The following is a 17,810-nucleotide window of genomic DNA, read 5'->3' on the forward strand; positions in this document are numbered from 1 at the left end:
CTAGATTTAGGGTATGTTTCGATTTATTAGGAGAAATTGTATCCCAAAATTTTAAAGAAAAAAACCTTATATGTATACAAGAAATAAGGTTAAGTACAATGAAGGGATAAAATATGACTTTAACAATGAAGATTTAAAAAAGACTTTTAAAAAGGCATTGATAAGATAAAATAGTTTAAAAACATTAAAATAGGAAAGAGGAAACATTTTAGAAAATAGAATAAGAAAAAATAAGATTAAAAATTTTTAACTTTGAAAGACTAAAGAAACATGGGAAAATAGCCATGAATTCTGTACGCTGCATTTCCCTTAGCTCTGGAGTTCCACAGTTCTCATTGATGGGTGAGCTTGGTCTTGGCTGGATGTTCTTGCTGATCTTCTGGGGGATATGCCTGTTGCTGTGATTCTCAAATGTCTTTGCCTGAGGTGGAATTTCACCACCCTTGCCAGGGGCCAGGCTAAGTAATCTGCTTGGGTTCACCCTCAGGACCCTGAACACTTTCTGTAGAGCTCTGAAGGATGGGAATGAAAATGTTGCCTCCCAGTCTCTGGCCAGTGGAGCCAAGAGCTCTGAGCCCCACTCCTCTGTGTGCCCTCAGAGAAAAGCAGTCAATCCCTCCCGTCTTCCTGGTGGTTGCACTTGGAGCTCACCCGGCCTGTGACTGAGTGTTTCTATCTCTGGTGCACCGCCCTGTTTGGAGTCTCCAAACCCAGCAGATTCCTGCAGCACACTCCCATGCTGCTCCTCCTGAAGGAGAAGGAGGGGGTCTCCCCAGATCTGCCACTTGTGGAGCCCCTGCTCAGGCACTGTGCCTCGGATCATGGTTTAAGGTATCCCCGAGCTGAGAGCTCACTCCTCAGCTCCAACTCTGTCTCTGTAGCCAATATCCCCATTCCAATACATGGGGGCTCTGCCACACTCAGGCATCCCTAGTCTTTTTGTGTCCTTGAGGGTCCTGAGACCACACTGTCCCCATGAGTGCTCCACCCCCCACTTTGCCTCTGGAGCAATTTCCCTCAGTTGAGCAGACTTCTAAAAGTTCTGATTTTGTGCTCCACTGCCCTATCAGTTGCTGGGAGCCGGCCCCTCCCCCCACGATCTCTATTCCCATATATTGCCTCGGATTCACTTCTCCACACATCTTATCTTCCGGAAAGTGGTCGATTTTCTGTTCCTAGAATTGCTACTCTTCTACTCTTCTATCTCCTGTTGACTTTGTAAGTTTTCAGAATGGTTTGATAACTATCTAGTGGAACTCCTGGGACCTGATGATATCTCAGTCTCCTACTTCTCTGCCATCTTGCTCCTTCTTTTGCTCATCTTTTATATATTAAGTATCCCTGAAGATGCATTTCTGCTTTTTTTTTTTTTAGATTTTTATTTATTTACTTGAGAGAGAGGGAGAGAGAGAGCACAAGCATAAGCAGCAGGGAAGGACAGAGGAAAAGGGAGAAGGAGACTCCCTGCTTAGTGGGCAGCCCAATGTGGGGCTCACTCCCAGGACCCTGGGATCATGACCTGAGTAGAAGCCAGACACTTAACTGAGCCATCCAAGGCACGCTCCCATTTCTGTTTTCTTTTTAACTTTGATTTTACTTTTCAAATTTTAATTTCAGCATAATGTACAATGTTATATTATTTTCAGATATACAATATAGTGATCCAACACTTCCATATGTTACTCAGTGCTCAACAAGATAATTGTACTCTTAATCCCCTCACCTATTTCATCTAGTCTCTGACCTACCCCATCTCTGGTTTTTGTCTCTTCTTGTTCTTTACACTCTCCTTGGTATGTCTTACTGAAAGGCGGGCTTCAGATTTCCTGATTATAACATCTCTCGCTGGGGTCTTAGACCCTTTTTCCCACCTCACTAGTGGGTGTCCCAAAGTCAGTGCCGTCTTAACCTTAGTGAATCTGACACTATTGTTTTCTCTGCCCAACCAGCTCTGCCTTGTATGTTCTCTATATTCATTCACATAGCAATGATGCAGCCAGGCATGAAAACTATTGAATTTGACAGTAATGACTTTTCCTCTTCCTCAGTCTCATTCTTTCTAAGGCCCTGCCCACACATTCCAGCAGGATCACATAAGACTTGTTCATATAGTTAGGCTTTTTCTTCCCTTTGCCAATGACCAGGCAGTTAGTAGTCATGCCCATATCAGCCTAATCGGACTTCCTGTCTCTAGTCTCCACTCCTTGTAAATCCATTGTTTACTTCTTTAAACTACAAATTGGGAAAGTACCAATTTTTCTGCATCAAAACTTACAGATTCTCTATTTTTTTAAAAACAACTTTGCTGAAATATCATTTACATATAATAAAATTTACCCATTTGTACAATTCAGTGGTTTTTAGTAAATTTATATATCTGTACAATCTTCACCATGGTCAGGTTTAGACCATTTTAATCATCTCAGGAAGAAAATCTGCATCCCTTAACTACTACCCTATATCCCCCTCACCCTCACCCACAGCTCTAAGGAAACCATTCCTTTCTGTTCCTACAGAGTTGTCTCTTCTGGGCATTTCACGTGAATTTACATAATTGTTGAGTGTGTGGTCTTTTGTGATTGGCACTTTTTCACTTAGCATGATGTTATCAAGGGTCATCTGTGTCTGTATCATGCATCAGTATTTCATTTCTCATTGCTACTGAATACATCTCCACTCATGGTACACACCAGATTTTGTTGGTCGGTTCTTCAGTTGATGGACGCTGCGATTGTTTGCACATCTGACTATTGTCAATGATGCTGCTTTAAACACTGTGTACAGGCATTTTCATGGAAATGTGTATTCATTTCTCTTGGGTATATACTTAGGGATGGGACTTCCTGCTGCCCGCAGAATTAAGCTCATGCTTTTTAGCACGAGATCTGCTACCGCTTATAATCCAAACTTTATAAATAAGCATCTGAAATGGAAGCTTCCCAAGATCACCCTCCAAGTCTTGGTTGTTCTTGTATTTTGAGCCCTTAGCACAGTGCCAGGTCAATAGCAGGTGATGAGTAAGTGTGTCAGAATAAGTAGTATAAAGAACCTCAAGCTCTCTCTCTCAAATTATGCATCACTCTTAGTTCAGCCATGAAGTTTCTGTTACCCGGAATCTTCTTGCTTCTCTCCTGTCTGTGATGACTCCGTGTCCTAACACTTATAGGCCCTCTGCCTAGCATCTCCTTTCCTCTTCTCTCTGGAGATTTCCCCTCGTCCTCCCCAGGCTGGGGTAGTCTCTCTCCTTTATGCTCCTGTAGAATTTTGTGAATAATTCTGCGACCACACTCAGGGAAAAATTATCAGCGATCTCTTTACTGACTGTGGCACCCTCTAGACCAAAAATTCCTTGAGATCAGTACGCAGACTCATGTGAATTTTCATTCCTGGGGCCTTGCCTGAAGACTGGTATAGGGCAGATTCTCTCACACGAAGGAGAGATCATGTCATTGCATCTCTAACATTTCTTTCATGTCTCTTCACCTGGCCAGATCTGGAATTTAAAGCAAGCAATATAGACTTATTCTATTTTTTAGTGTAATGTTCTTCTTTACATTGTCACGGGAGCCCTGCTTATACCATCTGTTATAACAGTATAAACCATGCAGAAATCTGCTGATGAAAGAACAATTCTCCAAAGCCTCTTCCATCAGCGTCCTTAGTGTCCACACCCCAGGATTTTATACGCCAGGTTGTGTGGCAAGGTAATGCCGAATGTTTTGTTTAGCTTTCTATTATTAAACTGCAGTTAGTTTCAGGGAAATTTCACACACACGGAATTCACAGTGAGACTGCCCGTGCCCTTACTGGAGGGAGCAAGTGTTGCTGTGTTTAAAGTGCATGCAGCATGCCATAAAATGAAGTACTATTATTTAAGCAGATGGATGGCCCCTTAGATGGAAGAAACAGAAGCTGCTGGAATGTAGTTTGGGTTTTCTCTTGCCTGTGGCCATATGATGTGTATCTTAGAGAATGAGTTTATGTTACATTATTAAACCCAGTGGTGTGAAGTAGAAAGACTAATGTGAAATACCTTTAAAAAATGTAAGGAGAAGTGACAGTAATCCCCTGTGGGTCACTTATCTTAACTATTAGGATTAAACATTTATTTTGCATTTTTCTTTCAGTAATTTAAATAATTTCACATTTATATATGAAATATTCCTTATATATATTCACGTTTTCAAAGACTTTCTATTCTTAACAAGGCTACTTTTATGAGACAAGAGAAAGAATTCAAATATGACTGAATTTTATTTAGTTCGAATTACCCAAATCCAGTTGACAGAAGAGTCATGTGGGGAGGGAACAAAAAAGGATCTGGGTGGAATTAATTAGCCTCGAAGAGTGACAGTTACCTCACTCCTAACAATGTGTTTGGGGTGATGTCAGTTTCCTAGAAAGCTCAACTGTAAAATCATGGTGCCACTATCAGCGTTTTTATTTTAGTTGAAAGCTGTAATGTTTAACTATTAACTGTGCTTCCGATCAGAGCCAATTTCTTAGTTAGCAATAATTTTCATATTCTGCTTTATGGAGCATTGCTATAGTCTTTAGTTATGGTTGGCAGAAAAAGCCATCAAACCATTACTACTTGATGAACACCCCTGCCTGTCTTCTTTTTGAGTAAACCTATCACTTACAAAATGGATTTTTCTTTGCCATCTTTTGACCCATGGCATCCCCTCTGTTTGCCAGCTCACAGATAGCCAGTGCTGGCCCTGGTGAGCAAAGTGGTGAGTGCCTCCCGAGAGAGAGCCATCAGAGGAAGTGGGTGGATATTCATGGGAGCTGGCTAGGGGACACTGAATCACATAAACAGAGCTTCCCTTGGAATTGGCTTTATAGAGTAAAGGCAACTGTATAATGAGGTTCGAGCTTCATCAGAAAAACTGAGTCCTGTATCTGCGACCTCCTAGACCTGAATCCTTGGTCAAGTGACAACCCTTCTGAGTAGGCATATCTTTTTCTGCCAAGGGGAGCCTGTACTCCTCTGGCAGATCTGCTGTTCACAAGAATAGAATAACAGCTTGAGTTTCATAACATGGCCTGGGATGGTACAGGTTCTCCCTAATATTCTCATCTCTGCCCAATGAGATTAATTCCAAGTATTTTCTCTCTTATGTCTATTTGATGAGGATTTGTTTTTAGGAAGTCAAATATAAGTGGTAACATCTGAGAAGTAGGTCTTTATGACATTTTAAAATCTTTGGGTTAATTTTTGGATTCTAGAAATTGTACTCTTTGTTCACATAAATAACCCTCTGTGACTATTTGTTACTGAGTGCAACATGCGCACTCAGTCAATGAGTTAAAAAGCCAAATATGTCTGAACTGGTTTGTAGATATCTTATTGATAGCAATTAAAACAGAAACAATTTAAATAACTAAGACCACTAACTGAGGGTTTTGGAGGGGAGGGGTAGGAGGTTGGGTGAGCCTGGTGGTGGGTATTGTGGAGGGCATGTATTGCATGGAGCACTGGGTGTGGTGCATAAACAATGAATTCTGGAACACTGAAAAGAAATTAAAAAAAATTTTTTTAAATAAAATAAAAAAAAACACTAAGATCAGGAGAATAGTCTAGAAAATCATTAGGGAAAATGTGGATCCAGTATTTGCTTGCAAGGTCTGTATAGAAATACGGAATTTGGTATATGAGATAATGTTAGGAGAAAGAAGCACAGCCTATAACAATTGCGTATTTTGCATGTACACATTATTACATAAAATAATCATGTGGGCACAGCATGTAGGCTGGTGGACCAGGAGAGGAAGTATAAAAATCAGAAGAGAAACTCTCATAGGCTAGTGGAATTGAGTGATACTTCCATCAAAGTTCCCTGTATTATTGCTGCACCTTTTCAATAAAAAAAAAAAAATGCATCATTGATTGATACTGTTTTTAGAAAACTGATTGTGCTTTTTAAAATGTTTTACCTACAAACATAGATTTAATTTTCCAAATTGTAACTGATTTCATTCCAGAATATCTCTCAGTGTACCTCCCAACCAGAGCCAGTTAGTCCTAGCAAGTGGACCTCATCATTGATTCCTTTAGCTTCTGTTCGCCCTACACTGGCGGGGTCTTGGGCTCTGGGCTCTGGATTAGAGCATGAACAAATCGTGACCTTGTTCTCCTGGGACTCAGGCTCTAGAGGGGGAGAAAAACAATAGATGAATACAAATTACACAGCCTAAATCCCAGTCATGGTCAGTACTGTGGAGGCAGAAGGGGATGTGGGGAACAGGCTGGTAAGTAATCCATTACAAGTTAAGGTCAGGGGTAACTTATCAGTTGGTGTACAAGGTACGAAGTGAGGATAGTAGCTGATTTTTTAATACCAGCTTCTCTGTCCATAGTAGTTGAGCAATTTTGAATTATTTCATTTTAGTCAAGCCTCGTGATTGTTTTTCAAAGCAACCTTGTGGGGCCAGAGTGACTGAAGGCCAAGTTCAGAACACGAGCCTTACTGACCAGTTCTTGTCTTGTTTTCTTGTAGTTTTCAGTGAGGACCTTCACTCCAGCCTCTACTTTGTCAATGCATCTCTGCAAGAGGTAGTGTTTGCGAGCACCACGGGGACCCTGGTGCCCTGCCCCGCTGCAGGCGTCCCTCCTGTGTCTCTCAGATGGTACCTAGCGACGGGCGAGGAGATCTACGATGTCCCCGGGATCCGCCACGTCCACCCCAACGGCACTCTCCAAATTTTTCCCTTCCCTCCTTCAAGCTTTAGTACCTTAATCCATGATAATACTTATTATTGCACAGCTGAAAATCCTTCAGGGAAAATTAGAAGTCAGGATGTCCACATCAAGGCTGGTGAGTACAGTTCCTCTGCTTTGTTCCCTCTATGCCTGCTTGGGGCCAGGGCTGGGTCTGGGGCAGGGGCAGGATACGGGGTGGGCAGTGACAAATGGCAAAGTGCCATCAGCTGAGAACCAATGAAAACCCTATGGTCAGTTCATTTTGACACCATTGGGGAATTCTTTGAGAAGTTCGAGCATCCCTTTACTGGGTTTCAAAATGCCTTGTGTTGCTGGAGCTAAGACATGAAATGAGTGATAGCAAGTGGGAGCTAAGACATGAAATGAGTGATAGCAAGTGGGTAAGATTTAACTGTAGCCCAAATGTATTGTGTTTTGATTTAAAAAAAAAATAAGATTTTATTTATTTATTTGTAAGGGAGAAAGAGTACAAGTGCAGGGGAGGGGCAGAGGGAGAAGCAGACTCTCTGATGAACAGGGAGCCCAATGTGGGGCTGGATCCCAGAACCCTGAGATCATGACCTGAGTTGAAGGCAGGTACTTAACCAGCTGAGTCACCCAGGTGTCCCTGTATTTTGACTGATCAATACTCTAACTCAGACTTCCAGTGTCTCAAACCCAGTGTGTTTGCTTCCTGTTCTTGTTACTCCTCCACCCGACTCTTGCAACCTATCCTAGCGGCAGGCAGTGGGGGAGTAGGAAGGAGAAGGGAAGGAAGGAGGACGCACAGGTCAAGTGGGATAAGACCCTAGCATTAAAGTGTAATGTAACTGAAACAGAATCAGTCAAATATTCTTGTCTTCCTTGTGAAGTAAAAAAAAGGATCATTTTAACATATTATAATGTTTTGACTGTGTCCCATATTGCTAGGATGTTGCCAAAGAGAAAATCCCGAATTTGTTGTGTCCCTTTTATAATGACATATTATATATCTTAAAAATTACATTCTTATATGTCAACTCAGGAACACAGTCTGAGATTCATAGACATAAAAAAGGTATACATATAGGACATACTGTGTCATTTTACAGATTTAACAAAGCCCTGGAAAACAAGCTCACAGCTAGACTCTAGTTAGCAAACAGTGTTTTAAATTATTTTACGTTTCACCTTGTAAGTGCTACAGTAGACTGACACAATACAATGTCAGGGCAAAGAGAATGTGACTTTCATGGTTGTCTTATGTACTAGGTAGCTAGCTGTGGGATCTTTGTAATAATTTCTGCAGCAAGCAAGTAGGTGTTGCTTGAAGACTTCACAACAGGAGCAAATTATGAAATGTTTCTGAATTCCTGCATATGATCGCTTTGATGTAAGCAATCAAACATTAGAGTAAAGTTCATTCTGCTAGCTAGTCATTTTCCCAACTATATTTTGATCTCTGTGACACGTTCATGAATTCCAGCACCTGAGCAAGAACACACTTAGGAAAGAAAGAGAAAGATCGGCTTTAATCAAGAGCTATGAAAAGTTGATACCCCAAATAATTAAAATAAAGCAAATGAAATTTGTACAGAGACCTCTAAACCTGACAAACAGAAAAAAGTGAGTGCCTTTTACTTGGCAGGCTGGAAATGTTAATGATGTGTTATAGAAACATGTTTATAATCTACAAAGTGTCACTTACAGAAAAACCCGAAACTTCAAACAGCTATGCTTGTACATGTTAATCCGCTATTTCTTTCTTGGGTTTCCTGTCAAATAAAGGAATTCAATGCCTACTCCTCTTTAAGTGCCATTTTGGATATTTGTCATGGAATTGAATGCTTTTGTGTGACACTGCATGTTTTAAGGGGTGGAGATGACATCCTCTTGTCTGGTGGCTGTGCCACCTTCCACGTACATATGAATATGTTCTTCTCATCAATGTTCTGGTTTTCCTGACCCCAAACCCTACCCAGTGCATGTCTAATAAACACAGGATTGCTACATCCATGAGAATCTACAAGATGGACAGTTATGTCTTCTGTTTTAATTTTACTTCTTGTTGTGAAGATGTTATGACTTTAATAAACTTATAGATTTTTGATTGGATGCTTGAAAATCTGGACCATCAATGCATATCACTAAGTGAAAGAAGCCAACCTTGAAGAGCTATAAACTGTATGATTACAACTATGACTTTCTGGAAAGAGCAAAACTATACAGAGACAATAAAAAGATTAGTGGTTTCCAGGGTCTGTGGGGGAGGAGAGGAAGAATGAATGCATGGATCACAGAACATTTTTAAGCAGTGGAACTTCTGGAGAATACCTTAATGTTGGATACAGAACACTCTTTATAGAACTGCAGAGCATGGAAGGAACCTCCAGGTAAACTGTGAGCTTTACTTCATAATAATATATAAATACTGGCTCCTTAGTTGAATAAAGACATAACACTAAAGAACATGTTAATAATGAGATTGACTGCCTGGGTGGGTAAAAGCAGTGTATCCCTTTGGGGAACACTCTGTACTTTCTGCAAAAGTTTTCTGTAAACCTAAGATAGCCCTAAAAAATAAAATCTATTCCAAAGAAAATTGAAAAAAAAATATGTCAAGTAGCTTGATACACAAATAGAGTCACCAGAGGAATGGATGGTGAAACAAACAAACAAAATAAATATACAGTTGAAATACTGGTCGAAAATTTTCAAATTTGATGGATACTATAAACTCGCAGATCCAAGGAGATCTACAACTCCCAAGCACAAGATACATGAAGAAAAGTACACCAAGGCACATCATAATCAGATTTCTCAGGAGCAGTCTAAAGATAGAACATGAAAAACAGCCAGAGGAAAAAGATACACTGCACAGAGAGGAACAAAAACAAGGATGACAGCAGATTTCCCTTCAGAATCAATGGCAGAAAACAGAGGAAACATCTTTGAAGTACTGAAAGGAAATGGAATTTGTAAATCTAGAAATGTATATCTATATCAAGTAGAATATTTTTATTTCAAAAATAAAGGTTTTTTCGAAGACACAAAAGCTCAAAGAACTTACCAGCTGTGGACCTGCACTAGTAAAAATCTTAAGGAATTCCTACAATTGGAAGACAAGAGACACCTGATGGAGTGTTGGCTCTACTTGAAGAGAAGAAGAAAGTGACAGTGGTAACCATGATCAGTAAATAAATTATATTTTTCTAAAGTTAAGGTATAACTATGACATACAATATCCTATCCCTTTCAGGTGTACATCATAGTGATTTGATACTTTCATACATTAAAAAGTGATCCCCCTGGTAAATGTTGTTACCATTCATCACCAGACAACATTTTACAATATTATTGAAATTGTGTACCTCTTAATCCTTTTCACCTAGTTCGCATCCCTGCTCTGGTAACCAACAGTTTGTTCTCTTAAGTCTATTCTTGTTTTGTTTTGTTTGAACATTTGTTCTGTTTTTTAGATTCCACATGTAACTGAAATCATATGGTGTCTGCCTTTCTTTGACTTATTTCACTTAGCAAAATACCATCTAGGTCCATCCATGTTGTCACAAGTAACAAAATTTAATTTTCTTATGTCTGAGTAATAATCTGTTTTACACACACACACACACACACACACACACACACATATATACTATATAGTCTTTATCCATTTATCTATAGACCCGTAAGTTGCTTCCATATCTTGGTTATCGTAAATAGCACTCCAGGTAATGGGGGTGCATATATCTCTGAATTGGTGTTTTTGTTTCAGATAAATACCCAGAAGTAGAAGCACTGGATTGTATTTAAATTTTTTGAGGCACCTCCATACGTTGTTCTTCATAGTGGCTGCACCACTTTCCATTCCCACCAACAGTATGTGAGGTTTCCCTTTTCTCTATACCTTTGCCAACACTTGTTATTTCTTTTTTTTTTTAATAATTGCAAATCTGAGCAGTGTGAAGTGATACCTTATTTCCCTGATGATTAATGATATTGAGCATCTTTTTGTGTACCTGTTGGTCATCTGCATTCTTGGAAAAATGTCTCTTCCAGTCCTTTGCCCAATCTTTATTCAGATTATTTTTTTGGTGTTTATTGTTGTTCTGATACTAAGTTGTGTGAGTTCGTTATGTATCTTGGATATTAACACTTATCAGATGTTTGATTTGCAAAGATCATCTCCCATTGAATGAGTTGCCTTTTCATTTTGTTAATAGTTATTTGACTATGCAAAATTTTTTAGTTCATTGGTGTCCCATTTGTTTATTTTAGCTTTTTTCTTCCTTGTATGAGGAAACTGGTCCAAACAAGTATTGCTAAGACAAATATCAAAAAGCTTACTGCTTACGGTTTATTTGTTTGTTTTGTTCTTTCCCTAGGAGGACTGTCTGTTTTCTTCTAGTTTTATGGTTTCAGGTCTTGCATTCAAGTTTTTAATCCATTTTGAGATGATTTCAGTTTATTAATATTGTGTAAGAAAGTGGTCCAGTTTCATTCTTTTGCATGTGGCTCACCAGTTTTCCCAGCACCATTTATTGAAAAGACTGTTTTTCCCCATTGTATATTCTTGCCTCCTTTATCATAGATAAATTGACCATACATGCATGGGTTTATTTCTGGGCTCTCTTTTCTGTTCCATTGATCTATGTGTCTGTTTTTGTGTCATTACCATATTTTTGGATTACTATAGCATTGTAGTATAGTTTAAAATCAGGGTGCATGATACCTCTGACTCTGTTCCTCTTTCTCAAATTCCTTTGACTACTCATGGTCTTTTGTGGTTCCATAAAAGTTTTAGGATTCTGTGAAAAATGTCATTAGTTCTGTGAAAATGCCATTAGTATTTTGATGGGGTTCACATCAAATCTGTAGATTTCTTTAAACCATAATTTTTTGGCACTTATAATCTTTTAAAAGACACTTGACTGTTTAAACAGCAACAACAAAATGTACTGTGGGGCTTGAAACATATATATGAGTAAAGTGTATAAAAATAATAACACTTAAAGTCTGGAGTAAAGATGTGGAAGTATACTCTTGTAAGGTTTATTTTTTCCCCCTTATAGTGAGGTGGTATAATATCACCTGAATATAGATTATGATAACTTAGAGATATATGTTATAAAATGGAAAGCAATAACTATAGCAAAACAGAGAATTATGAATAATAAACTTCATAATAAAGGAGAAGAAATGAAATAATTAAAAAGAATCTTCAATTCTAAACAAAGAATAAAAAATAGGAAAAACAAACAAAGAATAGATGGTAAAAATAGAAGTTAAAAAAACAAGATGATTGGGATGCCTGGGTGACTCAGTTGGTTGGACAACTGCCTTTGACTCAGGTCATGATCCCAGAGTCCTGGGATCGAGTCCCGCATTGGGCTCCCAGCTCCATGGGGAGTCTGCTTCTCCTTCTGACCTTCTCCTCGCTCATGCTCTCTCTCACTATCTCTCTCTCAAATAAATAAATAAAATCTTAAAAAAAAAAACAAGATGATGGTTTTAAACCTAACCCTACTGATACACACATTAAATATAAATGCTCCAATTATCTGGTTTAAAAGGCAGAAATTGCTAGATTAGTTTCAAATACTGCTTAAAAAATGTACTTTAAATATAAAGATACAGGTTTGTTAAAGGTAACAGGATGGGAAAATATGTACTATGCTTATCAAATCAAATATGTTTAATGAAAAACATCAAAAAATTGGAGTAAGTACATTAATATCAAAGTATATTTCAGAGAAAATAATAATACCAGGGCTAAGATTCATTACATAATACAAAGGAGTCATTGAATTCAGAAGATATAACTATTCAAAATATTTATTCTCCCTACAACAGCACTTCAAAATACATGAAATAAAAGCTGATAGAAATTTGAAGAGAAACAGACAAATGAAAATTTATCAATGGAGATTTCAATACTCCTTTTTTATTAATTAGCAGTAGGTAGAAGCAGCAAGGATAAAGAATATTTGAATAACACTATTAATATTTGACCATATTAACATTTAAATAAAGAACAAAGAATCCAACAATAGCACAATACACATTATTTTCAGGAGAAAATAGAAATTTACCAATATAAACCACATTATGGGGAATGAAGAAAGTCTTAGATGAATTTTTTAAAACTAAAATTATATAAAATATGTCCTTTGACTGCAATGGAGTTAAGATAATAATCACTAACTCCAGGAAATCCCCAAATAGTGAGATATTAAATAGTCTGTGCAAAAGATAAATAGAATGAAAACTAGAAGATATTTTATTTTATTTTATTTTTTCAAAGTCAATGTGCAGAAATCAGTGGCTTTCTTATACACTAACAATGAAAATACAGAAAGGGAAATTAGAGAATCGATTCCATTTACTATAGCACCAAGAACCATAAGATACCTGGGAATAAACCTAACTAAAGAGGTAAAGGATCTATACTTGAGGAACTATAGAACACTCATGAAAGAAATTGAAGAAGACACAAAAAGATGGAAGACCATTCCATGCTCTTGGATCGGAAGAATAAACATTGTTAAAATGTCTATACTGCCTAGAGCAATCTATACTTTTAATGCCATTCCGATCAAAATTCCACCGGTATTCTTCAAAGAGCTGGAGCAAATAATCCTAAAATTTGTATGGAATCAGAAGAAACCCCGAATCGCTAAGGAAATGTTGAAAAACAAAAATAAAGCTGGCGGCATCACCTTACCTGATTTCAAGCTTTATTTTATTTTTTTAAAGATTTTGTTTATTTATTTGACAGAGAGAGAGATCACAAGCAGACAGAGAGGCAGGCAGAGAGAGGGAAGGAAGCAGGCTCCCCGCTGAGTAGAGAGCCCAATGTGGGGCTCGATCACAGGACCCTGAGATCATGACCTGAGCCGAAGGCAGCGGCTTAACCCACTGAGCCACCCAGGCACCCCTAGAAGATATTTTAAATGGAATGAAGATGAAAACACAATATCTAAGTAAGAATTTTGGGGAGGCCATTGAAACAGTGCTTGGGGGAATATTTCTAGTCTAAAAAGCCCTGAATAGAAATAAAAAATGGTCTCAAATACTGGACTCAGCTTCCATCTTAAAACTAGAAAAGAAGAACAAATTAAAACCAATATAGGTAGAAAGGAAGGAATAATAATCAGAGTGAAAATCAATAGATTATAAAACATAGGAAATCAGTGAAGCCAAAAACTTAGTTCTTTGGAAAAAACAAAACAAAACAAAATAATAAATTTGAGAAACTTCTGGCCAGATTGAAGAAGAAGATAAGAAAGAAGATAAATTACCAAGTCAAGAAAGAGGAAGGTGATATCAGTATATTTTACAGATATCAAAATTTTAATAAACTATTAAGGACAAGTGTATGTCAATAAGTTCAACAACTTAGATGAAATAAGAAACTCCTTGAAAGACATAAAATACAAATTTTTTTTCAAGAGGAAATAGATGAATTGAAGAGACCTGTATCTTTTAAAGAATTTGAATTTGTAGCAAAAAAAAAAAAATTTCTACAATGAAATTCCAGGCTCAAATGGATTTAGTATTGAATTCTAGCAAACACAAGGAAGAAATTATAAAAATTCTACACAAACTCCTCCTCGGTTGCTGGGGAGAGGGGGGTTGGAAGAAGGGGGGTGGGGTTATGGACATTGGGGAGGGTATGTGCTTCGGTGAGTGCTGTGAAGTGTGTAAACCCGGCGATTCACAGACCTGTACCCCTGGGGATAAAAATATATGTTTATAAAAAATAAAAAATTAAAAAAAAATTCTACACAAACTCTTCCAGAAAGCTAACAAGGAGAAAATACTTCCTGAATTATTTTATGAGACCAGCACTACCTTGCTACTAAAATAAGATAAAGACACTACAAGAGAAAAATAAAAGCACAAATATCTCTAGTGAGTATAGATGTAAAAATTCTAAACAATGTTTTAGCAAACTGAGTTCAACAGCAAAGAAAAAGGATAATACATCATGATCATGTTGGCCTTATCTCCAGAAGTAAGAGTTCTCTCACATTTGAAAATTAATCCATATAGTTTACTATATTAACATATTAAAAATAAAAGCCATGTGATCATTTCAATCGATGTAGAAAGCATTTACAAAATACATCAATCACTTATGATAAAATTCTCAGAAAACAAGGAATAGAAGTTAGTTTCCTTATGGTAATATAAAGCACCTATAGAAATCTTCATATAGCTAACATCTTAGTGGTAAAAAATTGCTTTTCCTCTAAAGATGAAGGACACAAGGATGTGGGCTGTGTGCTTTCACCACTTATTTTCAACATTGAACTGGAAATGGTAGCCAGTGCAATAAGGCAAGAACAATAAATAAAAGACATTGTGATTGCAAAGAAACATGTTCATCTGTTTTTATTTGTAGATGACAATTATATATGTAGAGAATCTGATGGAATCTACAAAAAAAAAGCTACTGGAAGTAATACATGAGTTTATCAAAACAGTAGTACGTAAAATGAACACACACACACACAAATTGGTAGATAATTTAAAAATACTATTTAAAATAGCATCAAAAAATAAGAAATACTTATGGATCTATCTGATCCGAAATGTGAAAGATCTGTACACTGGAAATTATAAAGCACTGCTGAATGATAATAAAGAAGATGTAAGTAAAAGGAGAAAATTATTTTTGATGACTTGGAGGATTCAGTGTTATTAAGATGTCAGTTCTCTCTCAAATAGTCTATAGATTCAATACAATCCAAATGGAAGAGACCCCGAATCGCTAAGGAAATGTTTAAAAACAAAAATAAAACAGGGGGCATCACGTTATCTGATTTCAAGCTTTATTACAAAGCTGTGATCACCAAGACAGCATGGTACTGGCATAAAAACAGACACATAGACCAGTGGAACAGAGTAGAGAGCCCAGATATGGGCCCTCAACTCTATGGTCAAATAATCTTCGACAAAACAGGAAAAAATATACAGTGGAAAAAAGACAGTCTCTTCAATAAATGGTGCTGGGAAAACTGGACAGCTATATGTAGAAGAATGAAATTCGACCATTCTCTTACACCATACAAAAAGATAAACTCAAGATGGATAAAAGACCTCGATGTGAGACAGAAATCCATCAGAATCATAGAGGAGCACATAGGCAGTAATCTCTTCGATATCAGCCACAGCAACTTCTTTCAAGATATGTCTCCAAAGGTAAAGGAAAAAAAAGTGAAAATGAACATTTGGGACTTCATCAAAATCAAAAGCTTCTGCACAGCAAAGGAAACAGTCAAGAAAACAAAGAGGCAACCCACGGAATGGGAGAAGATATTTGCAAATGACAGTACAGACCAAAGGTTGATATCCAGGATCTATAAAGAACTCCTCAAACTCAACACACACAAAACAGACAAGCATATCAAAAAATGGGCAGAAGATATGAACAGACACTTCTCCAATGAAGACATACAAAAGGCTATCAGACACATGAAAAAATGTTCATCATCACTAGCCATCAGGGAGATTTAAATTAAAACCACATTGAGATATCACCTTACACCAGTTAGAATGGCCAAAATTAGCAAGACAGGAAATAACATGTGTTGGAGGGGATGTGGAGAAAGGGGGACCCTCTTACACTGTTGGTGGGAATGAAAGTTGGTGCAGCCCCTGTGAAGAACAGTGTGGAGATTCCTCAAGAAATTAAAAATAGAACTTCCCTATGACCCTGCCATTGCACTCCTGGGTATTTACCCCAAAGATACAGATGTAGTGAAAAGAAGGGCCATCTGTACCCCAGTGATTATAGCAGCAATGGCCACGGTCGCCAAACTGTGGAAAGAACCAAGATGCCCTTCAACGGATGAATGGATAAGGAAGATGTGGTCCATATACACTATGGAGTATTATGCCTCCATCAGAAAGGCACTACTATGCTGAGTGAAATAAGTCAAGCAGAGAGAGTCAATTATCATATGGTTTCATTTATTTGTGGAGCATAACAAATAGCATGGAGGACATGGGGAGATAGAGAGGAGAAGGGAGTTGGGGGAAATTGGAAGGGGCAGTGAACCATGAGAGATTATGGACTCTGAAAAACAATCTGAGGGGTTTGAAGTGGTGGGGGGTGGGAGGTCGGGGTACCAGGTGATGGGTATTATAGAGGGCCCGGATTGCATGGAGCACTGGGTGTGGTACAAAAACAATGAATACTGTTATGCTGAAAATAAATTAAAAAAAAATTTAAAAAAAAGAAAACCTCAGCAGACTTTTTTTTTTTTTTTAGCAAATAGAAACTGATGAATTTATTCTAAAATTTATATGGAAATACAAAGTACCTAGACCAGCCAAAAGAGCCCTGAAAGATGGATGGTAATTTAAGAAAACTAACACTGCTCTACTTTTAATACTTAAACATAAGTAACATGAAACAGAGTCTAGAAATTGACCCACACACATATGGACAAAGGTGCAAAACAGTTCAAAGAGAGGATAGTTGTTTTAACAAATGATGCTGGAAGCATTCTATGTCCATTTTCAAAAAATTGAAAAAATAAAGTGAGCTTTAATCCATACTTTGTATCATATATAAAACCTAACATGGATCATAAATACAAATATAAACCTATGAACTTTTGGAAAGAAATGATGGAAAGAAAATCTTTGCAATCTTGGATTATATAAAGATTTCTTAGGTATGATACCCAAAGCACAATCCATAAAAGAACATGGATTTTATAAAAATTTAGAACTTTTGCTCCTCTAAAATAATTGCTACTAGCATAAAAAGGCAGGTTGCATCCTGGCAGAAAATATACCTGTTATATATATACCTGTTAAAGGGCTTTTATCCAGAAATATAATGAAATCTAAAAACTCAATCATAAGAAAATAATCTATTTAAAATTGAGTTAAAAGTTTTAAAGATTTTTATTTATATATTTATTTATTTATTTGACAGACAGATCACAAGTAGTCAGAGAGGCAGGCAGAGAGAGAAAGGAGGAAGCAGGTTCCCCGCTGAGCAGAGCCCAATGTGGGGCTCGATCCCAGGACCCTGGGATCATGACCTGAGCCGAAGGCAGAGGCTTAACCCACTGAGCCACCCAGGTGCCCCTTGAGTTAAAAGTTT

At 37.5% G+C, this 17,810-nt stretch overlaps 1 protein-coding gene across 1 annotated transcript in view; it reads left to right on the top strand.

Moving 5' to 3' along the window:
- LOC122909073 (Down syndrome cell adhesion molecule-like) overlaps window positions 1-17,810 on the top strand; it is a 154,586-nt gene that overhangs the window by 128,563 nt on the left and 8,213 nt on the right. The window contains exon 2 of the mRNA XM_044252663.1: window positions 6,504-6,821. Coding sequence (XP_044108598.1) covers window positions 6,504-6,821 — 318 coding nt within the window. The remainder of the gene's footprint in view (window positions 1-6,503; window positions 6,822-17,810) is intronic.

This window comes from Neovison vison, chromosome 6, assembly GCF_020171115.1.
Source record: "Neovison vison isolate M4711 chromosome 6, ASM_NN_V1, whole genome shotgun sequence".
NCBI classification, from domain to species: domain Eukaryota; kingdom Metazoa; phylum Chordata; class Mammalia; order Carnivora; family Mustelidae; genus Neogale; species Neogale vison.